The following is a 26,286-nucleotide window of genomic DNA, read 5'->3' on the forward strand; positions in this document are numbered from 1 at the left end:
GCTATTTTTTACAAATCATACAATTGGTTTACAACGTGCCAATGAAGAAATGAATCGAAAATGGTGGCCTAATCTTCTCATCTCACTCGCACACTATACCTGTGTTCGTGGCTGAGTAAGATGGAATGATTAGCGCCGCTTCATTTCGATTAGTTTCTTTATCGGGTCGTTACATTTTTGATTTGTACTTAATATTATGTATTGACAAAAATGTTATGAAAATTCATTATCTTAAATGCATTAACTAGAAGAACATCAATTAAATTCAATAATTAATAATCATACATCATTCTCTCCACCAAAGAAAGCGCTGAAGTGCACTCAAAGAAGCGAAAACGAGTCAGTTAACATAATAGTTAAGATCTCAAACCTATGTCCTCAAGTTACTTTTCGCCTTTTCCAATATTTCCTTCTTGAGTTTCGGGTATTCCGGGTGAATCTTCAAGATATGTCGACTGACCACTATACATTCAGGATACTTCTTCAGCTTCAGATATGCGTAGGCCAGTTTGTATCCGATAGCTAGGTCGTTCTTACCCGTATGTACCCATGCATTATCGTAGTTGTGTGCTGCGCTTTTGTAGTTTTGATCCTTTTCGGATAGGAAACCTAAAATAAAACGTAATGCATGTCAATGATAAATACATACTAATATATACATAAATGCGAGAGTATTTTTGATTGTTGGATGTTTTTGAATTTTCAGTATTATTATATGACAGTTTTGTTAAAATACCATATGTAATAAATGTGTTAGAAAAAAATAGCTATCTTGATTCTTGGCACTTTACTGTTTTGGTGGGCTGGTTTTTCTCATCTCATTGGCTGTGTTTTCTTGTTACCGCATTTTGAACTACCGAAAGCGTCGGCCACACAGGCTGCTTATGCGTAGGCGTAAGGCTCGCGTAAGCGTAGACGTAGCGCGTACCGTTGTAATGTATGGAATTGTATGAGACATGGCATACCGCTTGCGTGGCGTGAACCTTCGCGTAGACGTAATGCGTGCAGTTATGTCTACGGATTCACGCGCGTAACCACGCGCGTGTCACGTGTACGTGATTTGATTTGAAGGATTGAAGACTTACCCAAGTATTGATAAGCAGCTGCACAGGAATTGTTGTGATTCAGAATTTTAGTAAGAATTTCTTTCGCGGCCTCCGTCCGACCAGAACTTATTTGACTATCTGCCACTTCCAACCAGCATCTAAAATAATTTATTATGACGAGTATGGTAAATATTTTAACTGAATTGATTGGAAATGGAATAGTAGTGCTTTCTCCTTAAAAACACTTCCTACATAACATTTCAAAAAAGACATTTTAAATTATAGGTTTATTTGTGTAGAATTAAATTAGCCATCAATTTTAGTTAAAGGTATCAAAATGATCTAGAAAAAATTACAAGAAAACAGTTTTATTTTTAAAATCTCTTAAAATGGATAAAAAAAAGATGAGGATCATGGTGCGTTTTACACCTCGCTCGATAAAATTTCGCATGCGCACTTCATATCATATATTTTTATACTCTAGTATAAGATTTTAACACGCTGATGTTTTCCATCATTTGAACATAATTTCAGAGTCAACAGTAGGTAATATTTACCTCTCTAAACCATCAGCTTTTTCTGGTGTCCAAGGAATAGATGTTATGGTCCTTTTGAGTATATTCTTAGCTCGAGTTGGCTGTTTCATAATGTTGTACCTGAAAAATGATAAAGGCATATAAAAAATGTCACAACTATATATTATGTGTATTCATCATCCCACATACCCCGAATATCAGGCCGCCGACGTATTAACCACTAGTGAATAGGCTATCACCGCTTTCGAAATGCTAAGTGGCTGGTGATCGAAATCAATCAATCCTACAAACTGTAATCTGTCGATAACTATAGTACGCGACAGGTCGAGATGGCAATCAGTGTGGGGACGCCCCGCACACCAGCATAGCCCCCGCGCTAACCCGGTGCGGGATAGCGCGGGTGTGCTGGGCGTCCTCCCGCCTCATATCCATCGGGATATGAGGCGAGTTGCTAAAGTAACTATTGTTAGTGTACTATAGTTACTTTAGCAACGTTATTATTTAGCATGTTATAATGGTCTTTTTTACAAATAACAATGTTTTTGACCCCCGACCCAAAAAGAGGGGTGTTATAAGTTTGACGTGGGTATATGTGTATTTGTCTAAACTAATGAACCGATTTTAATTTAGTTTTTTTTTTTTGTTTGAAAGGGGGCTTGATCGAGAGTGTTCTTAGCTATAATCCAAGAAAATCGGTTCAGCCGTTTGAAAGTTATCAGCTCTTTTCTAGTTGTTGTAACCTTCACTTGTCGGGGGTGTTATAATTAATTTACACTTGTTAAGTAACTTATCGATAGATTTTAGAGATTTAATTTTGGGCCGTAAGTATGATATATCTACGTTTCATCCTGAAATTTTAAACTTACGAGCAACTGGAATACTCACGCATTTGCTATGGCAAGGATAAGATACGGGTCGTCTTGATAGCCGTCCTCGGTGGCTAATGGCAAGATGTCTTGTAGAACTTTGTCTGCTTGTGATTTGTGCTTGGTGGCCAGTTGCAGGAGCGCTTGAAGCGCTTTACGATCTGTATGCGGTACTTCTGCTAGAAGCTTCTCCGCCGTTCTTAGCGCTAGAAGACGTGTATCGCTGGAAAAAGGATATGTTACTATAACCGAATAGTGCTGCATTTATAGCTGAATTTCAAAGTCATGAGTAAGCCATTAAAATCTGGGTAGGGGAAAGAACCAGGGATAGACAAGGGTAGGCGAAAATAATTCCAATCATCATCATCATCATTTTATGGCCTCAGCCATCAGCCTGTGGATGTGCACTGATGAATATTCGCCTAGTGTTTTTCAAATCATTGCGACTAAAAAAAATTTCAAAAGAAAAATAAAACCGACTTCAAAAACCAAAAACTCTAAAAAGTAGAAAATAATTTTTGTTTAGCTACACGTGTAATGTACCTAGGTATGAAGTCGAGCGAGCATATTAAAACAAAATTTGAAATTCAAGAGTGAAGCTCGCCCGACTTCATACCTAGGTACATTACACGTGTAGAACTAAACAAAAATTATTTTCTACTTTTAGTGTTTTTGGTTTTTGAAGTCAGTTTTATTTTTCTTTTGAATTTTTTTTATTTCACAATTTTTAGTGGCCCCACTGTACTATAATATACTTTGCCCAGTTCCAAACCCAAGTTGCCCAGTTCAAAAACCAAGTCACCAAAAACGTTAGAGTAGAAATGTAAATACGTACGAGTCATCGTATGCAGTCAGGCTTTCTTGTAAAGTGTCAGGAGCGTGTTGCGAAAGACACAGTAGCACCATCCTTTTCGCGGCATTTTGTCCCCAAAGAGGCGAACGCCGCGCTTGGTTTAGTTGACGTAAGGCTGCATTCACTTTGCCCTCATACGTGGAGTATAGACCCAGGCAGTATGAGTAACCTGACAAAGTTGGGATACATTCAGAGTTTGATAACATTATTATCGTCATTTTAATGGAGTCTAGCTGTTCAATTACAGAAAACCTGTATCAATCATTGCTATAGTCTGAATTGTTGTGATTGGCTGGATTTATAGAATTCTGATTGAGACAATGCATATTTTGTCTATAGCGAAAAAGTGATTGCGATCGTCAAAATGCAGCTATCAAACTACGGCAATCGAGCCCTTGATAATAACAGAAGATGCCAAAAAATATATACGTAAGTATTACCGATTGGAAATATGCCAGCTTAATTCTTTAATATTCAATACTGTCTGCAAACAAAAACCAGAAAAGGTAGCATTTTAAGTCCACCAAAAAATGAGTAAAACTAAAGTGTCTAATTTTTTAAGCCCCATCCCCAAAAGGCTTTCCAACTATTTGTTTGTAGTTAGTTTATTAAAAGCTACAGCGGTACAGTGTGACTATCTTCAAATTTCCAAAATAAATGTTTCCTCAGTGTCAATTTCCATCAAAATCAGTTCAGCTGTTTAGCTTTGAAAAGAAGACAACCCGATGAACAGAAACACACTTTAACGATGTAAATCATTGTGTAGGTTGCTTACCGGGATCATCTTGATTGTCCAAGCTATTTTTGGCCGTCTCCAGCGTCTGTTCCGCGTCACTCAGCTTGCCGCGCCTCCACTGCACTTCGATGAGCTGCGCGAGCGCCTCCCAGCTCGTCGCCTTCACAGACAATATCTGCTCCAAGTGACGTTGGGCTGTCTCGAAATCAACCTGCACAATTAATATTACTTTACTTTTACTTTTTTTTTGCAACTTTACTAGCTAAAATATCCCGGCTTCGCTTAAGTGGAATTTTCGAAAATTGGTGAAGTGAGATTGTGGAAAAAATCTTGAAACAGTAACAAAAGTCCAAATACCAATTTTCAAAGATATAATTGAACTATTGAACCTAAAATGATGGAATTTTACACAAACTTTTATCCCTTATTTAAATACCACCCGTATTAACAAAAACCTTTCGTAGCAACAGGAATTATTGTTATAATGAAAAATGATCGCACCGACGCGCGCACCGACGCGCTCTAAGTCAAATAAGACCTGAATGTTGAAACTTTCAAAAGCTCTTTACCTTACGGAAAGCCAAATCTGCCATCATAACTGCAGCTGATTCGTTGTTTGGGTCAGTGTTGAGGAGGACAGCGCATGTTTGCTCACATCTTTCTGGATTGTTCATCTAAAATTAAGATTTTTCAAATCAGACCTCTCCATTGACAAAAGGGTTTATGTACAACTGAATTTGAATCTGTTAAAGTTAATTAAAACCGTTTGGGAATAGAAGTATGTACGTTAAACAAAATTTTACCTGAGCATATAATTTTGCCAACGCCAATAAAGTGGTCGGATCTCTCGGACAATGTATCAAGGCCTCTGAATACAAATTAGCTGCAACTGCCGGCTCCTTCGCAGACTTAACTTTAGCTAAAGAGCATAATATACTTGACAACTGCTTTTTCTCTTCCTCTAAATCTCCTCTCGAATCTATTTCAACTCTTTTTACAACAGCCACTTGTAAATCTTTCGCTTCGGTTAGAATTAGATTTGTGTTTCCCGCGGCAGGATTCTTTAGGTTTCTTGCTTTCGCTTGTGTCAGTAGAAATCGTATACGTCTTTTGAAAGATGGTATGTCTTTTTCTTTGTTATATAGTTGGTTTAATTCTGACGATATATATGAATCAACTTTGTCATACTGTTTGAGCTAAAAATAGATTATATAATATAACTTTCATTGTTGCCAGCTACATGTCTACTGAGTTATTTCATCTTTTTCGGAGTCTGGAGTTGTTGCAATTCAATAATGGAGCCATCTTTGGACATTTTACATAATCAATACTTTACTTTGCTCACATTCTGCAGCTAACTCTGTTGTACACAATCTTTAAACTAAAATGACAGATGTATTGCTATTTCTTTCATAATGCTCCCTGCAGAAAAGGATAGCACTAGAGACTTACGGCTTGTCAATTTAGTTTATAGATTGTGTACAACATAATTTTACTATCACACAGCCCACATTTTTATCGGACACTGACAGGTCTATAACAAAGAATACCTACAAGTATAGAAAGTTTTCTTTCTATGTTAGGTGAGAAACCAATCTGCACTACAATCTTTCTACCAATATTTCTTCCACGTTCTTATCAGTGGCCTATTCAAATGGCTCAATTTATAAGATTTTCTCTCTCTAAACCAAAATTGCGTTTCAATAATTGGTTTTCTATTTATATCACGATTCTTCCAAAGTCTAAACTTACCTTTATAAGAAGTTCTAAATACTCAAACTTAAGTTCATCGTCGTTCAATAATCTGATAGCATTTTCATAATGTTGCATTGCTTTATCGTACTCGTGCATTTTGACCAAAGCTGACCCCAGTTTTTTCACTAACTGAATATCTTTAGGGTTCCCTTTAAGTGCAGTTTCGTAAGATTCAGCTGCCTGTATGGGTTCTGAAATGGTATCGATTTGCTACAACTAAATAAAATTTTAAATAGTATGTAATTTCGCCTTTTTCTCATGTTGATTTGCATTTTGCATGCTATAGGTTTTATGGATTAGTTTCGAAATATTTGTCGGCCTATTTATTAATCTTCAGAATTCAGAATCAGCTAAACCGATTCTAACGGGACTTTTAAAGGACTGATCAATTTCGAATAAACTAAGTATTGGGAATATCTTCTAATTCATTATAATTATTTCAATTTTCAACTCATCCGCGGCCCACTACTTAGCACGGGTTTCGCCTCAAAATGAGAAAGGATTAGGCCATAGTCCACCATGGTGGTCAAGTGCGGATTGGTAGACTTCACACGTTTGAGAATATTATTGAAAACTCTCAGGCATGCAGGTTTCCTCACGATGTTCTCCTTCACCGTTAAAGCAAGTGGTAAATTGTTTAATACGCACATAACTCCGAAAAGTCAAAATGTGATCGCGGGATCGAACCTCGGGTCCCCCCAAATAGAAGGTCAACGTTTTAAACAATAGGCTATCACCAATTTTCTTCAATGCTTCGCTTTGTTTGCATGCATGCATAATGCATATCCATTAAAGATATACTTACGTATTCACTGAGACTTTCGTGGGAACTAGTATAAAAGAAATCGAGAATCTATAGGTAAGTTTTACATACCGTGAATTGACATAAAGGCATCACCCATCATAGTATGCGCATCTGTCATTGGATGGTTGTTAACTATATCTTTATAGCATGAAGTAAACATTGCTCGATCATTCTTCTCCTTTAAATAGATGTGCGCCATTTTACTATGAGCTTGGAAGTAGTAGGGTTGTCCCGCTTTCACTTCATTGAGGATTTCGATGGCATTATCAACATCGCCTTTGTTCAAAGCCAAGTCTGCGCGTGCTATAAGTAATCGGCTTTCTTCGGATGTGTATGAAAGTTCTTGTATCGCTTCCTGCAAGAAATTATCTATTGTTTTATGGAATGGAAAAATGTACCTACCTACTTAAATTAACGCTTCTAAGGTACTTAACAAGAAAAACTTACTTGCATTGTTTTTCCCGCTTCACCGAACTGGCCTAGTGTTGTCTGTAGTTCAATTATTTGTAAGTACAATGTTGCTTTGTCTATTATATTCAGGTCAGATTCTTGTTGTCTACTAACATTACTCTTGCTCGTAAGTATTTGAAGACTTGTGACGAAGCTCGACAGTGCGTCTTGCAGTTGATTCATGTTTTTCAAAATTATCCCATTCAGGAAATGATACATTACACTATCCCGTATTTTAAAGTTGTAACTCAAACACATTTCCAACGTTTGAGTGGCTTTTGTGAATGCACCTTGCTGAATGAAAATCTGGGCTAGGAGGACCTGGCTTCCAGCGTGAGTGTTATCAAAGTCACCTATCTGCTGAGCCAATGTTTGGGCTTCAGTTGAATATCCAAACAGAAATTTCAGCTTTGCCAATTCGTACAAAGCTGTTATCAATCCAGGACACGATTTACATATTGTGCTTAACAGTTTAAAACAGCTTGCTACCAAAGCATTGTTTCCTTCTTGAGAGTACAAGATATATCCAATGATTATAAATGGCTTCCTTGGTAAATGTTTCTTGTACTCTTTATATACCTCCAACAGAAAATCTGGGTCCAGATTCTTAATATACGACAAGCTATATGGGTACCGAGCCGCTGATGATATTTGCGTGTCAATTGCATTATTAAGAAATGTTACGGCATTAGAATTCTTACTATTCAATTGTGCTGATAGTAAGTATAGTACAGGAAATTTTTGGGTCCCCTGCATTTCAAATAACAATTCGACCTGTTGTGCAATCTGATCTGTTGGGCCATTATCAAACATTTGACATAGAGTTAGTCCGCATAGAGCAGTTATAGAATTACTGTCAATTTTGCTAGCGGCTTTGAAGAAACTCAAGGAATCTTTGTATTTTCCCTGTAGAATACACTGATAACCAACTTCGCTCAAATAATCCACATTATTTGAATACATTTCGGATGCATATTGTGCAAATTTAAACACCTGAGAGAGAACTGCACTTGATCTCCCACATACTTTAGAAAACACTTGTGCTGTAAAGTAAAACTGATAGCCATTGTTGGTTTCTTCATTCTCTAGCACAGTAAAAAATGTATTCAGTTGATCTACTGCTTCAATATAGTCTGAATTTTTACAAAGTGCGATAAATATTCTAATTTTTAATGCCTCTAAATTTGTAGGTTCTAAAGAAAGGACTCTTTCAAGTGTATCATATACAGCCTCCCACCTAGAAGCTGCAAATTCATTTTTCAATTTCTCTGTAAGGGGCACTACTTGACCAGGATTATTAACTATAAGTTTATCCAACAATAGATTACAAGCATTATAATCTTTTGCAAAATATCTATATTTTGCTAGACCCAAAATGGCTTCAATATGTCTGTCACTTTTTTGAAGAGCTAACTCTAAACAATCCAGAATGGATGATTGTACTTCACCAATATTCATATACATATCATTCCAGCCTTTTAAAATTATTGCTTCTAAATTATTAGGATCCTTTCTTAATGACTTATTGATATATTCAGAAGCTTTTTCATACTTCTCTGCCATTGACAAAAATAAACCAGCATAATAGAATGAGGATGAGTTGGCTTGTTTCTTTTCCTCTTTAAGTTTTGATTCTAAGCTATACAATTCTTCTCTTTCATAACTATTTAGTAATTTGTGGCCATAGATGAGGGCCATTACAATGGCAAATTGTAAATTTTTATCAGATTGTAATGGTGATAGATCATTTAAGCCTTTTTGTACTTGCCCTTCTAGTATATTGGCTAAGCCATGATAAAATAAAAATTCTGCATTTTCTGCAAATTTTGTTGATGCCTCCTGAGATATTTTCTTTGATTTTCCATAGCATTTTTCCCATAAATAATAATGTATGTTACACCTATACCACATAAGATCCATTTTGAACTAATCTAACTCTAATTTAACTTGAAGATTCTTGTATTTATTTAAGTTGTCCTCATAAAATTTAGCAAGGAAATGACATTTGCATATCACGTCCAAGCTGTTATCTGAGGCATAAGTAAATGCATGCTGTAAAAAAAATATATTACATTAATCAACACGTATTACATAAGTAATAGAAAAATTAAATTATATGGTAGATGATATTCTATTTACAATTTTTATGATAATGTTTTTACTTATACTTCAAGGAAACTAAATAATTTTTAAATACATACCAAAAATTGCAGACAGGCAGGAATCAAACCTGTGTTTCCTGGGATCTGATCACAGGCCGGGCTGGGGTCCTGCCTGCCCCTAATTTTTGATATGTATTTAAAAATTATTTAAATACTAGATGATGTCCATGACTTCATCTGTTTGGATTAGGTTTTTTAAAATCCTGTGGGAACTGTTTTATTTTTGGGAATAAAAAGTAGCTTATGTCTGTCCTCCAGAATGATCTGTGTATCAAGTTTTGTCTAAATTGGTCAAACAGATAAGCCATGAAAAAGTAACAGGCATAATAATACTGACAGAGAGACACACTTTTGTATTTATATAACATTAGTATGGATTTCACGGAATTCTTACCTCAGCTAACAACTTGCCAACACCTTTCCCTTGAAACTCTTTCGGTACATTTGTGTGGAGGAACGTTATTTTCTTGCCTTGCTTATCATAATCTATTGTCGCCTCTGCTGACGAAAAAATATAATTATTTAATACACTACAAAAATGTAGACATAAGTTATTACAGGTTTAAGACATCATAGGCTTAGTTGATATTACAGGTATAATTTATTTATATAATTTTATTGAACAAGGTGGATATAAATATAATATTGGGTTTCCATCCTGGTTATGCACCTAGTACCTTATTGGATTACAGTAGATATGTGTGTTTTAAGCAATTAAGCACTTATCACCTTATCACTTGCTTTAACAGTGAAGGAAAACAAAGTGAGGAAGCCTGAGCCTGAGAGTTCACCATAATGTCCTCAAAGGTGTATGAAATCTGCCATGCCGCACTTGGCCAGGGTGGTAGACTAATAGCCAAACCCTTCTCGTTGAGAGGAGACTTGTGCTCAGTAGTCTACTGGCGAATGGGTTGACAACTTGACAATTACAATTATGAACTCGGTAACAGGTCAGGTGACAGAAGGGCTGGCTCATTTTTTGCGCAACGGATCAGCCTGGCTGTCCAACGCGGAAATGCAGCCAGTATTCTTGGCACCATTCCACGCGGGCATGATTTGTATAGTAATTAGATAAGGCTAGCTTTAAGTTTTATTGTAATATTTTCAATAAAAAAAATAAAAAAATAAAAACTCGGTAAGCACCTACCTATTTGAAATTTAAGGTCTTTTACGGAAACACTATTACTTTGTGATTAATAATGATATTAATGATCTTTATTAGTGGTAATAAAACTAAAAACCTGTTAGCGTACCGCTTTGCAGAGTTACCACAAACTGTTGCCTAGCAACATTGTTGACAACCTTCAACGCTTGCGTGGAGAAGGCTCGGAGGCGTGTTATCATCCCAGACATGGAACTTGTATGCAAAACACTGTAAAATGGTTAAGTTTTAAGAAACTGCGTCGAATCTTAACTAGAATTTATTTTAGTAAGTAAAGCCCGATAACAAATCACAAGATCCAAGGTTAGGTTATCATATTGTCAGATTGACAATGACATATTTTTTATTTTGACATTGACAACAATTGATATTTTAATTTTGACGATACGAATACGACACGACCAACATACTTGTCGTGTCGATACACTAATCGTTTACAAGGACAACTTTGCAGAAGCCTCCGGCTCCTTGCTTACTTCCAGTAACTTAAGTACTGTTTGACAACCTACCGTAACATAAACTAACGCATTACCTTTGTTGCTTGATCATAAGAAAAACTTTATTAAAATGCTTGCACCTCGCATCAAAAAAATTATTGAAATTAGTTTATTAGTTTTTGAGATAATACATACGGATCATATGGACATACATACAATCGGATCGGATATTTTTGAGAACAGTTAAAAATGTATTTAATTTGGAACAGCAGTATTCACCTCCTCAAATGTTAGTTAGGCGACCCGACTTATGCTGGAAATGGGAGTTGGGATTGATCGAAGCATTTCAGACATGAAGCCACTTGCGCATGTTAGCTGAAATACTAAGTTAGCTTGACTGGTTTACGAGCGTTCACTTATAACTTTGTTGTACGAAAATTTAGTAAACAAACAGTTTTTTTGCGTAACTTTGAAGTTAGGGAGCGACAGGTCCGCTTCAAAGCCCTACATTAGCAAAGGGCGCGTGAAGACGTATGGCATGGCATGAGTCAGTCAACAGCTGTGCAAGGTCCGGCTGCCGGCGGCGGTGCGCGCGCGCCGGTCGCGCCAGACCACTGAATGTATTATAGCATAGCACGTCGCAGTCGCACATCAGGCGCAGTGCGCGCTACGCGCCCGTTCACCCACCCACCGGCCGGTAGCAGGTGGCGTTGACCGCGAATATTTAGCTTCGATCACATGTGAACCTTATAAGGTCGTTATCAGTACATATTACAGAATTAAATATGAAGTACTAACATTAATTTCTATCTACTTGGCATTCTTATTATTACCTACCTACATGCAGAATTATTTCTAAAGTTGCACTAAATTAAAATGCCGCACTAATGTTTATAAACAAAAGATCTTTTTGCATTGATTAATAAAGTTATACTAGTTCGCTAACTTAACATTTTTATCTGATATAGCTGATGAACTTTTATAGTTCCGATAGGAACCCAAGTTAGATGAAAGAAGCTTGCAGCAATTGGATCATTTTGGCGGTATATTTTTCAGTAAATTAATCCCTGAAAAAAATATCGCTAAAAGTCCTTGTGCAGCTGGATTAGTCATTAGGTCCAAAAACAAATATGTATAAGAAATATTTTATGAACTACTTACTATATTTATAATGTAATATACCTAATAGTACTTACCTAATTCATCTAGCTAGGTATGCAATAATAATAGTAAAAATAAATATGTAACATAAAATTTATTTTTATTTTAGTGTGCAGTGTATTGAAGTGAATACAATAAATATTAATACTCAGTGACAGATGTGAAATTGTTTCTAATTTGTGTGTCGTGGGAGCAGGCTTATGGGGCAATGTGTGTCCCGGGACCATCCGGGCCCGTACGCGTTCTCGCGTCATTATGACGCAGAGAGCCTTGCGAGCAGCATCAGCGGGAGTACGCGCAGAGTAAGTAGAGTTGAGTTTCATTTTACATCCTGGTAGCAGGTTTATGGAGCAATTTGTGTCCCGGATCCATTCGAGTCCATACGCGTTCTTGCAGCATTATGATGCAGAGAGCCTTCCGAGCAGCATCAGTGCGAGCACGCGCAGAGTAAGTAGAGTTATGTTTAATTTGTGTATCCTAATAGCGGGCTTATGGGACAATATGTGTACTGGAACCATTCGGGCCCGTAGCCCCCGTACGCGTTCTTGCAGCATTATTATGCAATCAATCAATCAATCAATCATTCAATCAATCAATTTATGCAAAGAGCTTTCCTAGCAGCATCAGTAGGAGAATGCGCGTCTTTTGTGGCTCCTGGTAGCAGGATTATAGGGCAATCTGTATATTTATTCTGGGAGTAAATAGGCCTGGATGCATTCTCGCGTCATTATGAAGAGAGTCTTGCAAGTTGTGTCAGCAGGATCACGCGTAGAGTAAATAGAAGCATGTCCTGATACTTAAGGGTATGGACTTATGGGGTGATATGTGTCCCAGGCGCTTTCAGCCTCGTACGTGTTCTCATGTCATTGACAGCGGACAACGTCAGCGCGGAAGCAAGCGCAGAATATTAGAGTAGTTTAAAGCTCTATTATAGTAATTGAGCAAATGGGCTTTGGCAATATGGACGGATCTGCTCATACGTGTTCTCGCATCAGTATTATACAGAAAGTCTTGGACTATGCCGGGCATTATACCTAATATTATTTTAATACTACTTCACTACATTATTTCCTAATCTGTACTAGCACTTGTGAATAAAGCAGACTCTCTCTCTTTCCATTTCAATTTGGAAAAAACAATTTCTCTATTTTGCATATAACATCTCTAATCTATAAAGTATTTATTTCGAAATATCTTTCTAAAGCTTGCCAACAAAGAAACCAGTTTACAAATTCACGATTAGATCATCTAAAGCTGATCGAAAGAATGTTTTTATTATGAGTCACAACTCACAACCGTACTCGTACTGCACTATCAAAAAATAATACAGCCTACTTAATTTATTATCTAATTTGGAATTACAAACTACAAACTATCCTGAATAAGCTTTTATGTCAACATATTGTACGAAATTAGAGAAACTAATTCACCAGCTTCACGTCTCATCATGATCAACCCATCGCCAGCTCACTACTGAGAACGTCTCCTCTCAGAATGTGAAGAGTTAGGCCGTAGCCTTCAATACTGTTTATTGTAGGCCAAGTGTAGATTGGCAGACTATAAAAAAAATACTACATAACGTTATTAAGACCTAATTAATTTTCGATCGTTAATTCATGATGGGCTAAAGCTCTTGACGTGTTGACGTGACATATTTCCTATACAATAACTGTCAAAGCCTCAAATTTATTCCTTAGATAAAAGTTATTTGATGAAAATCCGCCCTAAGTAACTTAATCACAGATTGAATACCTAGGTAATTGAACCGTTTTCAATAATTACTCTATCAGTTAAAAGTTCAGTAAGCTAAGATCCTTTTACACAATACGATAACAGTTATTTTGCGGACGACTTTTTCAGTCTTCCATAGGGGTGGACAAAGTACAAAGTTTTACGGTATAATTTAAATACAGTATTTATATATTACTAGCTGATGCCCGCGACTTCGTCCGCGTAGATTTAGGTCTTTAAAAATCCCGTGGAAACTCTTTGATCTTCCGGGATGAAAAGTAGCCGAGAGATTATTGTTCGTACGAACTTTACGTACCGAGTAGTAGGTATGTAGCAGATCAAAACAAGGAAACGTTTATAACAGTCATGTAGAGAAGCCTGTTATGTGGGTAGTATTTTACTTTCTTTAGACACCCCGCGGCGATTATATTAATCCGTAGATCTTGAATAATTAGTTAAAGCATGCAATTTCTAGAGGTTTATGTAGAGAAATTTTAAGGATTTAAGTACTATCTATGAGTACTATACAAACAATATTATGTCACATGGCACAACAGAAGAAGATGACCAATAAGATTTTATAGGTGACAAATAGCCTTGGGTAGATCATAGACGAGGCAATTGATTTCTACCTTCTGCCTGATGATGAAATTCTTGATGAATGATGAATATCTACTTTCATACTTCATCATCATCATGATCAACTCATTACAGCCATACTAGGCTGTCATAGGTTGATATGATTTAAAAGGACCACAATCTTAATTCGCTATAAGCAGTCCACCAATTACCTAACAGTTTTGGGGGATTCGTGAAATATGTTCGTGGGCGGATTAAATAACGAATTACGCAGCTTGTGGTTTCTTGTATGCTTAACATGAGACTTCCGCAAAGTAACGCCTGCTTCAATCCAAAAATTAATGAAAATATCTACTTTTCATTAATTTTTGGATAGTAGGTAGGATAGTAGGTGGTTGGAAGTAGGTAGATAAGGTACCAAAATACAGCTAGGTACTTATAGGAACCTACCCAAATTAATTTCGTTTTTACCATATTGAGTGTACACTGTGTTATGTGTCATCATGATCAACCCATTTCCGCCCCACTACTGAGTACGGGTCTCCTCTCAGAATGAGAAGGGTTTAGGCCATAGTCTGCCACGCTGGCCCAATGCGGATTGGCAGACTTCACTCACCTTTGAGAACATGGAGAACTCTCAGGCATGCAAGTTTCCTCATCATTGTTTTCCTTCACCGTTAAAGCAAGTGATATCTGAAAAGTTAGTGGTGCGTGCCCGGAATCGAACCCCCGACCTCCGATTAGTAGGCGGACGTTCTAACCACTAAGCTATCACAGCTTATGTGTAGGTACCTCATATTATGTGTCTATCTACCACCGGTTCTATGCAGACAGACAGACACCAAAGTGATCCTATAAGGGTTTCGCTTTTCTTTTTGAGTTAAGGAACCCTAAAAACGATAGAGGAACATTTTTAACCTCTAGCAAACAGAACTGATGGCCTTTAAAAGTTAGATATTTTATCTATGTGGAATCGGTTGGATGCGCTGCAGACAACCTTGTATTAAATAAAATATCGTTCTAGATCTCCGGGGCTTTCGAATCGTGACAAGGGATGAATGGAGCTTCGTTCAATACCCCTAGTATGAATTGTTTATACATAGGTTTCTAAACGAAATTCGATAACGATTTTGGAAGAACTTGTCACTAAATTGCTTATTACTAGAACTCTACAATAAAAGTTCCAAGCAACTCTAACGAAAAATGAGAAATTGGGCAGGTAGTAGTAGATAACCTAGGTACTTCTTTTTAATAAGTAATTTTTTATTTATTTATTCAGATACAAGTTAGCCCTTGACTGCAATCTCACCTGGTGGTAAGTAAGTAGGTAGGTATCTGAAAACAAAATTTTAAGGTCATAATGAAATTACACAAATACTTAGTATTTAAATTCTAATATCATGGAGCTTTTAGGTTCTAAAGTATAGTAACTATGTACGATATTTATTGAAATTCACGAAAACCAGCGATTTTTGAGACGTAAACTGTACACCTATGTATAAACTTTCACGAAGGGTACCTACTACAAAAATACAAATAAGATAGGTAGATGATTTTATGAAAGAATACTCGTGCGCAGTTACAATTTTACAATTAAACTGGCGTACGATTGTTGCGCGATGGCCACAATGGGGGGCAGTGACCCGATTATCCCCCTTCAATCGTAGCATAGTGTAAGGTTAACAGTTTACCAGTTTGGCACCGTAAATGTTTATTATTTGTATTGAAATAGGTAGGTACCTGCCTACCTATTTTAGCCACCTAAGGGCGGGTACGCACTCATCCTATCCGAAAAAATACTTTCCAAAGTAGTCATAGAACTATCTGTAGGTATGGTAGCTTATGCACTAGTTCAGACTTCCGTCATCCGATTTCTCTCCGTCATCCGTGAGAATATCTCGGATGTGCCTCGGATTTAAATCGGTTATTTGACGTAGATAATGTGTCAAAGATGTCCTGAATAGCTTGGATTTGCATCAAGGATTGGATTAGCACGCGTAAGCAATATCCGAGTTGGGTCTGAGTTTTTTTATATGGTATTTTCACTGACTCGAATCGGATGAGTGCGTAACCGCTCTTATTTTACGAGGTCTAATAAATGTCGTTATGGGCATGCTGATTTTCAAGTTTTTGCCATTTCTGATAATGACGATACTCTTTTTATTCTTATAGCTTTAGCATTTCTAGAAGACTATTGAAAACCTAGTTGAAGTCTACCTAGGTAGGTATAGTTTTGTTTTTATTATTTATTCCTTAGCTAGGTGGGTATTTTGCGAACACCTTAGCATGAGGCTCTTCTTTCTTAAAAGTCGATATGTTATAACGAATCGGAAATAGGTATTAAAGTAAAAAATATGTACTAAGTACTTACTCAGTTCCGAATAATAGTGACTTTTTTCCGCCTGCGCATTTGAAACTTTGAGTTCTAACTTAAAACTCAAAAATCAAAATGCAAAGGTTCTTTTCAGTAGGTATAGGTTCCCTAAGTAATTTGATCAACGATATAACGTTGCGTAAAGTGAGTGGAAAGCTCTTGATTTAACTGTTTTTAAATATAAAGAATGGTTAAAATTATGAAATTCTCACGAATCTTTATTGTATTGTGTATTTCGTATTACGTTACGTGAATTCGCCAGCAAAGCGAAATACAATGTTAGTCATAATAGGTAATCGATTTGGTGTATTGTACCCGACAGGAAATATTGCACATCGAACCTTAGAAAGAAATAGTGGTTTCGTAGAGCGTTGTCTCTGTCGTTGATACCGACAAGACGTCACATAGACATGAGTGACGGAGACGATGCTCTACGAAGCCGTAATCCTTTTTCATCTATACTCTATACTAATAAATAAAATTGGAGTGTCTGTCTGTAATTTCGAAATAACTACCTCATATTAAGCTCATATGGTTATTTGAACGATACCATAACTGAATCACACGTTTTTAAAATTTTTGTCTGTCTGTCTGTCTGTCTGTCTGTCTGTCTGTCTGTCTGTCTGTCTGTCTGTCTGTTTGAAAAGGCTTATCTTTGGAACGGCTGAACCGATTTTGACGGGACTTTCACAGGCAAGTAGAGGATTGACCAGGGCGTAAAATAGGCTACTTTTTTAACCGACTTTCAAAAAGGGAGTTGTGTTTTTCTACCTATGTACACCGAAATCTCCGAGATTTCTGAACCGATTTGCGTCATTTCTTTTTTAATCGATAGAGGAACTTTGCGACATTGTTTCATAAAAAATTTGGAGTCCAACTCCTCAATCCTGATGCTGCAGGGGATCTGACCAATCCACGCGGGCGAAGCTGCGGGCATCAGCTAGTTTCTAAATAAAGTTCGATGTGCAATATCTCCTGCTGGTTACTATAATAACTAATGCTTACCAAATTGTAATCGGAAACATTGTTATTAGCAGATTAGCAACATTAAGGTTAAAAGCAGCGATAAAAGCCACACTTTGAGGCTCTAGTTAACGTAATTTTGACAAATTAAATTGAAAAATTGAAAAATTTGAAAAATTAACGGGAAATAGACGGGGAAACATCGTGATTTGACTTCTCACATTTTCATTGGATTTTTCCCTTAGCACGAGCTATAATTGTTTTGAAAAAATTTCAGGCAGTCAAAAATTGCGGTTATCGCAGGTGTGTTTTTGATTTTTTTAATTGAACATGTTTCAAACATATTTTTAACCCCCGACCCAAAAAGAAGGGTGTAAGTTTGACGTGTGTGTCTGTGGCATCGTAGCTCCTAAACTAATGAACCGATTTTAATTTAGTTTTTTTGTATGAAAGGTTGCTTGATCGAGAGTGTTCTTAGCTATAATCCGAGAAAATCGGTTCAGCCGTTTGAAAGTTATCAGCTCTTTTCTAGTTACTGTAACCTTCACTTGTCGGGGGTGGTATAAATTTTTAAATTACACTTGTATTAGTTCCATTTATGTCTTCTATCGGGCGCTTCTATCGCCTGATGTATGCGGTCTGCTTCTCTAGAGAGTCTTTAACTCAATAGCTTAATCTTGTTCACGAGTACAGTGAGTTTGACGAGTGTTACGTAGTAATTACGTTTTCACATCGCGATCGTCACGGGCTGCAGCTGGTTTCCAACTCGATGCTCCCTTTAATCGTCACATGTTACTAATGTGATTTCTTTGTGGTTTTTGTATTTTATTCAAATAAATGACGAAAGATATATCAGAAAAAGTTTTTCATTTTTGTCAGATCGAGTGTCTTTTCCTATAGTTGTGTAGAGTGGTGAATTTTAAAAGTTCTAGAATCAAAGCTGAACGTAAGGTACAGTTATTTAAATTATCGATTAAAACTACATAAACTTTCATTCGCTTGATTTAACAATCGTAGTAAGAGTTAATTAAATTCTCGAACTAAATTAATTGATAGAGGACTCGGCTATAGTTTTCATTCTGCAATATCTACCGGTCTTTGTGTATCTATTAAAGTTTATAAGCAAATCTACAAAAGATAAATTGGTTCGTTAATTATAATTAAAGGCTGTGTGACAACCTGTTTTCAAGGAAAACGACTGTTTCTAAAACTATGCCAAGGAAGGGTATTGCACATGTTTTTCTCGTAAATTCAAAACTTGTGTAGGTGCAACAGAGTATATGCGACAGATAAGAACAATAATTAGATACCTTGCTAAGTAGATAATTAAAATTTTCAAGAATGAAATATAATAATTATAGAGGTGGGACACCTAAAACAACGTATGGAGATGAAAAACAGGTTTATTCCGCTTATCCACACTAACAATGTGTGTCCGTCTGTCCACCCAGGTCTAAAAACTAATAAGTATAAAAATTCGCCGTCAGGGGTGTATTACGGACATGCGTTTCCGAGTATACTTACAGCTAGGGTAGCTGTTTTAGGGTGGATATACGGAATAAGCCAAAAAGAAGACGAAACCATAGAAAATATGAAAGAAGAGAAGGAAATAAAATGTGATAAAACCAAAAAGGGAATCGTTAGATAAAGAACAAAGTAACCAACAAAATTATAAATTAAAGAACGCCTCGCGAAGCTAATGTGATATGGCAATAGGCGAGACAAGCACTAGCTCTGGAAATCGATGGACTATGGATTGAACGTTGGGGTCCCTAGGGGCTGAAATTGCAACCCCGTACCGGAAAATATTACTTCGGTTGATCCCCCAAGTTTGACAGACGAAAATGGACACAAGTGGCACATAACCGTATTTTTTTGGAAATCCCTACTTGGCCACTGGACCTTAGTCACTGGACGTCCATCGAAGATTTTTTTTTTAAATATCATGTATGAACGTAGATGTTCATTGTAATTGCAGATTTATTTCCGCGTCTTTGGTTTCACTGAAATGATCTCTGCAAACCTCAGTTTTTAGACGCATGACCTTGTACTTTCAAATAGTAGGTAAGCAGGTAGGTATCCATTTTAAATAACAATTGGTTTCAACAAAAATGCCTGAAACTCTATTGTTGTAATAGTCTACAATAACAAACAAACGAATTTCATTAAAATCGTAACTTTAGTAGATGTGAGAGGGTGATAAGTAGATAATTCTCTAGACTGTTAACAAATCTGTTGCTTACCCCAAATTGTTGTAATTTCGTTTGTTTACATAAGACTTGATTGTTGCTTGTCAAATTTATTTCAACAAGATAATTATATACCTACTGTATTAATTGTTTTTCATATTAGGCTACTATATATTTGGGGCGCCAGCCAGGTAACCTCCCAGTGTGCCTGGATGCTGCTGGTCTCTTTTGGATGCGTCCGAGGGGAAGAGCAGTGTTCGGGCCGGTGCGCCCCGGTAACATGGCTAATAATTTCTTTTCGGAGATATTGTTGGCTATGGCTAATGACCTGGCAGGGGGGGAGGTTTCTCCGCGTGTCCCTCTGACTAGCAAAGGGCAAAGTGGACGAAGCGTAGGACGGGACACGGGTGACGTGCGCGTCCCAGGGTCGGGGAACGCACTTCGTTGGTGCGTCCCGGAGGTGCGGTGGTGGGGACCGAGCAGGTCCCCAGTGGAGTGTCTGCCTCGGCAGACGTCGCTGGCTGGGTCGCGGTTGTTTGCTTCGGCCGTTCCCGTGACCCAGTCGCCAGGCGACGCGCAGTAGCGCCGCTGGGGTTTAGTGGGTATTCCGGTCGCCTCTCGGCCGGCGAGTCTCACATACCCTCCCTCTGGGGGGGATGCGTAAATGCATTCCCCAGCGTCAACAAAAAAAAAAAAAAAAAAGGCTACTATATATTTAAGCATTAATTGTACTATGCAGTCTATGCCTGCCTCACTAGCCTACCTGCTATTTATTTCACTGAAAGTTAAAATAAATCTAGTAGTGGAGCAGGTCTCCATCTTATTTCTAAATCCTAATTTTCTTAGAAATATTAATACATATTGGAATATATATAAGGGAGGTGGTCTGTGACTATACCGCTTTGATGATGAGTGGGTATAGCCCAGGGTGGTCAAGTAAACTTCATCGGAAGCAGACAGAAGCAACTTCCTACCAACTCCTATGCAGTTAGGAGCTATAATATTATAAGTGTTAAACATAACCTACTAGTTAATCAATCATAAACTGATACTTATTGTTTATATAAGTACCTAGGTAGACATAGGCATAATATCCAAAATTCAAACACTACAGGGCCTTACCTTTAATTTAACTTTGCTGCTTTTGCAAGTTGTTAAAGTTACAACAACAAACAAATAGTGCCCCTATTTGCATTTTGAAAACATAATAATAATTACAAATGTAAATTAAAAATTTATAACACCCCCGACAAGTGAAGGTTATAGTAATAACTAGAAAAGAGCTGATAACTTTCAAACGGCTGAACCGATTTTCTTGGATTATGTTGAACACTCTCGATCAAGCCACCTTTCAAACAAAAAAACCTAAATTAAAATCGGTTCATTAGTTTAGGAGCTACGATGCTACAGATACATACACAGATACACACGTCAAACTTATAACACCCCTCTTTTAACCTCGGGGCTCAATAAAAAAGAATTATAGTTTTTAAAACAATGTCATTATGGCAAAAAAATACGTTTCAGTACTCACAATAGGCATATGGTACTTTTTGTCCTGTTTACTTGAGATAAAATCTGCCACTCCCATAACATGTGAACCATGCGAAACTTTCGCCTTTGTGGTGGATTAATTCACCTTTGTATTTACTATTTATATGCGAATGCGGTTACTTCGAAATAAAAAAAGTTATGTTTTGCTATGTGGATATTGTTACTGAGACTTTCACGGGCGTAATCGGATACGTTTGGGAATCGGCTATGTATTGGCGGAGAGGAGATTTATTTATGTTTCTCATACTTTCAAGTTTCAATTCACATCTAACCGTATCTTGAAAAATTGTTTCGTCGTTATTTGATATTAATGAAATTGCTGTAGGTACATAAGTACCTAACTATCTACTGAATAGCTATTTGATTTTTATTCTATAGCCCGTGCCTTGTATAAAATTATGGGAGAGGTCCATAAAGACGCCATAAGAAGCTAGAAAGAGTGTTTTTTAGCAAAGCTTTGAAATGAAATTAGGTTTGGTAAAGAAAAACTGTTCAGATGAAATCAAGGAACCGTCCTATTTTATAAATTACGATTATTAAGGAACATACTGCACAAACTCTTATCTGACTTGCAGTTCTCATAGAAAATAAGCCTAGATATGAAATGTACTTTCATCCAAGGCAGAATTAATATTTCACTGAATTCGAAAAATCTGTAGGTAGGTACAGTAAAAATCGATAATTCAATTCTATTTCTGTGTTTCATTTCTACTTTCTAGACCCTAGATTTATGTGTTTTAGATAGCTGACCTGTTTTAGCTCATCAATAACTCGTTGAGGATTTATTTTTTTAATCAAAAACGTAATTTTGAAACCGTTATTCGGTCAGACAAAAGATATTCGAACTATTGCTTATACGTTGTTTTAAAGGCTTGGACCCACTTTAAGCGTGCAACTGAACGAGATAACCTTACACTGAAAGCGCGCGTACTTGTGCAATACAAGAAAATGTAAAAAGTGCAAAGACGCTATTGCATCCCCACAGTTTTGTCAGGTCCTGAAATATAAAAGCCGGACCCGGTGCTATATAGATCGGATATTTTTCCCCAAAATATACGTTTTCAAAGCTTTATTAGAAGGTAAGGAATAACTCGATTACATAGATATGTTCGATTAGTTATTTTAATTAACTAGTATGGAAATACTATACGAAGTTAGCAGACACTTTAGCCTTAACTTTTAGATGAGATTTAGATAATAGGTATAGGTAACTAAATAATACAGCTTCTAGCTACCTATAAGCGATTAATTAATATCTCTTGTTTTAACGGCGAAAAAAACATCGTGAGGAACCTGCTTACTTGAGAGTTCTACATTCTCTATGAAATCTGTAAATCTGCACATTCGACAGCGTGTTGGGTCTAAACCTTCTGATTCTAAGAGGAGACCCATGCTAGAGTAGTAGGCTGGCGATGGTTGAGATGATGACGATGACGATTTCACAACTTCTAGAAGCCGCATTGGATACGTTACTGTCGCCCATCACCGCTGCCATCGCGTTCTGTGTATCCAAGGCTTTATTCTTGTATAGTTTTTCCAAGGCATTGCTCACGACTGGCAGACGCGGACGGGTCGTGAGTCGTGATGATATTATTGTAGATTGTTTGCTCATTGTAGAAGCGAATTGTGCCTAGTTTAGCAATCGTCGTAGATGCACGGTGTATGTAATTTGTGTACTTACCTAATAAAGGAACAATTAGTGAAAAATAAAAATTTATAACACCCCTGACAAGTGAAGGTTACAGTAATAACTAGAAAAGAGTTATAATTTTCAAACGGCTGAACCGATTTTCTTGGATTATAGCTCCATCAAGCCACCTTTCAAACAATTTTTTTTTATTAAAATTGGTTCATTATTTTAGGAGCTACGATGCCATAGACAGATACACAGATACACACGTCAAACTTATAACACCCCTCTTTTGGGGTCGGGGGTTAAAACAAATTGAAAACAACATTCATGTTTGTTTTTGGAGAATATTTTGTAAATCTTTTTTCTTTAAATATACAATAGCGAGCAAACGAGCATTTCTGGTCAAAGTGTGTTATATGATATGGTATGGCAAAAGTTGACGAAAAATTTCAATACCCCGGCTGCAGGCGAGTGTTTTTAACTGCACCGAGAGTTTAATAATAATTATTTAATTAATGGACACGTAGACCTGACTAGGTGCCTGCTATTAGTAGGTAGGCGGTAGGTAGGTAACTGGGTACCTCTTAGAATTTAGGCTTGTTCTTCTGCTATAATAGTTTAATTAATTATAAGCATCGCAGCGCTATATCCACGTTTAAAACTAAACAGCGTGAAACAGAGTCTAATGAAAATAATTACGATTATAAGTAAGACAAGTAAGAATGCCCAATCAAAATTGATCTATTCTTATAATATTATTATTGTTGTTGTTTCTATTTAAATATTTAGTAAGAGTCTAAACATCTACCTATAAGAAAACGAATTTACCTAACTTTTATTGCAAGAATTGGAATAGTTTTTATAAGGTATTTAGGTTAAAAATTAGCAAGCAAAGTTTTAGTAGGATTTTTTAATATTTAAAATTTACCATTTATTCATTGCTAGTCAAACTACCTACTCGTGACCAACGTCAATCGTCAAAATTAGCTTTGACTATGTTTTTTTTTTCAGTTAAATGTAGTTTTGACCGGATTTAAGAATTATGACTGCAACATAGGTACATTTTAGTGCCTTCAGCACAGAGATGATATTATTTCATCTAAAGCTTTCAGTGTACAGTGCAAATTAGACACTTTTCAAGAGAGGCAGGAGCATAAATCATAAAGATTTATAGTACCTAGGTACCTACATATATTTCGCAGTTGAAATCATAACATCTTTTGAATGAATTATGCGTTCACTGAGTTGCTAGGGGTTTGTAAGAACCGAGATTGAAAATGTTCTTCGTAGGGGTGTGGACCATCTTAAGAGGAAAACCTATGCGAATGACATTGACGATTTCCCCTTCAAACTAGCAATTTTGACATGTCATGACCCTCTATTGACAATTAATCAAGCAGACATTTCAATCTGCGAAATTTACGCGGACTTTTAGTATTTTGACGTAGGAGGGTAAAAGATCCAGTAAATGAACGAATAAGGACTACCCTGACTTTGACCTAAAATTAAGATATATGAGAATCGTTCTATATATAATTTTTATATATTTTTTTGATCTGTGTCTATACACAGTAGGTATACACTCTTAAATTATTTAAATATCAAAAACGCAAAAAAATGCGTAGTATTAATTATTATAAATTATTTTATTTAACAAAAGGATAAATTGCCAGTAAATGAACTGGGAATTTCAGTGAATGAACGAACTCTATCTAGTGCATAAACTCTCGATTCCTATTAATAAATTCTTAAGTATATTTTAGGCTTGGAATTTAAAAAAAATTGTCAGATTTTCAGTTTTTGACTTATTGTATATTTTTTTATACATTTTGCGCGATAAATCAAAAACTCTTTTACATAATAATAATAAATAAAACCTGTTTTAGAATGTATAATAGAGCCCTTTTATATGATATTATCCCCTTTGGTATAGTTATCTTAGCTTGAAAGTCACCTAAATTTTCTGGAAAACAGTCCAAATGACTACAGAGAAAATGAAACTTAACGCCCTTGTTGCATCCAAGTCGCTGGAAGTGCAACATCAGCTACTGAATGTGTTAAGAGTAGTGAGAATAATATACCGTAACACAAGTGTCTGATGTTATCAGATTTGTTCCTTTGAGCCGAGAAGCCACATGTTCTGATGCTTTTTAAACAATCTAAGATCTCTCATTAAGTGATCCAAATAATTTTGATTGAATGGTCTAAGTTGAGATGTAAAAAAGTCACTACATCGTCACTACCTTCTGAAAGTTCTTGAAATGGTAGATTAGAGGTACTGGGTTGGGGCTGAGGTACAGATTTATCACCAGAAGTCAGAATCGTTCAAATTGCAGACTGCAAGTTACAATAGAGCCGCTTGGAACAATTTTTTTGCTGTTTCTTCTGGTAATATTCACAACGCAGAAATAATAATCATCATGGTGTTTAGATGGTTCGCGCCAAATTATAAAATTTTTTTTTAGTAAAAGTAGTTAACTATTCTTATTTGCTCATAAACGCAACGAGGAAATACAGCTTCCACATATAAAAATTGGAGTCCAGGCCTTGCTGTTAGCTGCTAATGGGTTCTCAAAGTAGCCCGAGTATGCTTGTTTTACTGGGCACAAAAGGAAAGAATGAAAGGAGCTTACCCAGTACATCTTAAAAGATCCGTTATAGATACATGCATCCTGCCATGCCTTACCTATGCCAGCCAAACATGGGTCCAGACAAAGAATATAAAAAGAAATAGTGACTTGCTAAAGGGCGATGGCAAGTTGCATAAATTAAGCAAAAAATATTCAAAGTGAGAATTGAAGACATAAGAAAAAAGACAAAGCCTACAGACACCTTGAGACATGCCCTAAAACTGAAATGCAAATGGTCATATTGTATCGATTTTTACAGATGAAAGAAGGACAGGTAGGTAGACCGAAGACGCGTTGGTCTAATGCTATTGTGCAAATCGCGAGAGAAAATTAGCTTGATAGTACCAAAGACAGAGAGAAATGGGGATACCCAAGAGGGATCCATATCCAAGAAAGAAGAATACCAGAATAAATATAAAAAAAATTCAAAAGAAAAATAAAACCGACTTCAAAATCACAAACACTAAAAAGTAAAAAATAATTTAAGTTATTGTGGTTTTTGAAGTCGGTTTTATTTTTCTTTTGAAAATTTTTTATTTCAAAATTTTTAGTGGCCCCACTGTACTATAATAATATGCCATGCCCAGCTAAAACCCTACTGTTTACTAAGCAATTACACTGATCGCGAGCAATTTGCTCTTATCCATTGAGGAGTTCTGTTCTC

The 26,286-nt window shown here is 36.5% G+C and overlaps 2 protein-coding genes across 11 annotated transcripts in view; one reads left to right on the forward strand and one right to left on the reverse strand.

Moving 5' to 3' along the window:
• Nucleotides 1-42: 42 nt before the first annotated feature.
• Nucleotides 43-10,685, reverse strand: LOC123867428 (tetratricopeptide repeat protein 21B-like). Of its 3 annotated transcripts, none has more exons than XM_045909440.1 (13): nucleotides 10,463-10,685; nucleotides 9,604-9,707; nucleotides 7,045-9,099; nucleotides 6,667-6,952; nucleotides 5,790-5,983; nucleotides 4,841-5,233; nucleotides 4,607-4,711; nucleotides 4,077-4,248; nucleotides 3,284-3,470; nucleotides 2,468-2,671; nucleotides 1,604-1,702; nucleotides 1,086-1,204; nucleotides 43-609 (listed from the first exon to the last, which is right to left on the reverse strand). In XM_045909440.1, the coding sequence occupies exons 3-13, from the start codon at nucleotides 8,965-8,967 to the stop codon at nucleotides 371-373; spliced, it is 3,921 nt and encodes a 1,306-aa protein (XP_045765396.1). In that variant the 5' UTR covers nucleotides 8,968-9,099; nucleotides 9,604-9,707; nucleotides 10,463-10,685; the 3' UTR covers nucleotides 43-370. The 3 variants fall into 3 exon arrangements, with proteins under 3 accessions (XP_045765396.1, XP_045765398.1, XP_045765397.1); XM_045909442.1 differs by having other exon boundaries at nucleotides 9,604-9,710; XM_045909441.1 differs by having other exon boundaries at nucleotides 9,604-9,710; nucleotides 10,451-10,685.
• A 1,395-nt stretch (nucleotides 10,686-12,080) lies between these two features.
• The window catches only part of LOC123867430, a 159,486-nt gene continuing 145,280 nt past the window's right edge, over nucleotides 12,081-26,286 (forward strand). For all 8 annotated transcript variants that reach the window (XM_045909443.1, XM_045909447.1, XM_045909444.1 and 5 more), the window contains exon 1: nucleotides 12,081-12,271. In XM_045909443.1, coding sequence (XP_045765399.1) covers nucleotides 12,170-12,271 — 102 coding nt within the window. In that variant the 5' untranslated portion in view covers nucleotides 12,081-12,169. The remainder of the gene's footprint in view (nucleotides 12,272-26,286) is intronic.

The sequence above is a fragment of the Maniola jurtina genome, chromosome 8, assembly GCF_905333055.1.
Source record: "Maniola jurtina chromosome 8, ilManJurt1.1, whole genome shotgun sequence".
NCBI classification, from domain to species: domain Eukaryota; kingdom Metazoa; phylum Arthropoda; class Insecta; order Lepidoptera; family Nymphalidae; genus Maniola; species Maniola jurtina.

Coding starts and splice junctions, on each gene's coding strand:
- LOC123867428 (XM_045909440.1), bottom strand. CDS start 8,967: ATGGATCTTATGTGGTATAGGTGTAACATACATTATTATTTATGGGAA. Junction 3,471..4,076: donor GGACAATCAAGATGATCCCG/GTAAGCAACCTA, acceptor CAACTTTGTCAG/GTTACTCATACTGCCTGGGT. Junction 1,703..2,467: donor ATCCTTGCCATAGCAAATGC/GTGAGTATTCCA, acceptor ATCATTTTTCAG/GTACAACATTATGAAACAGC.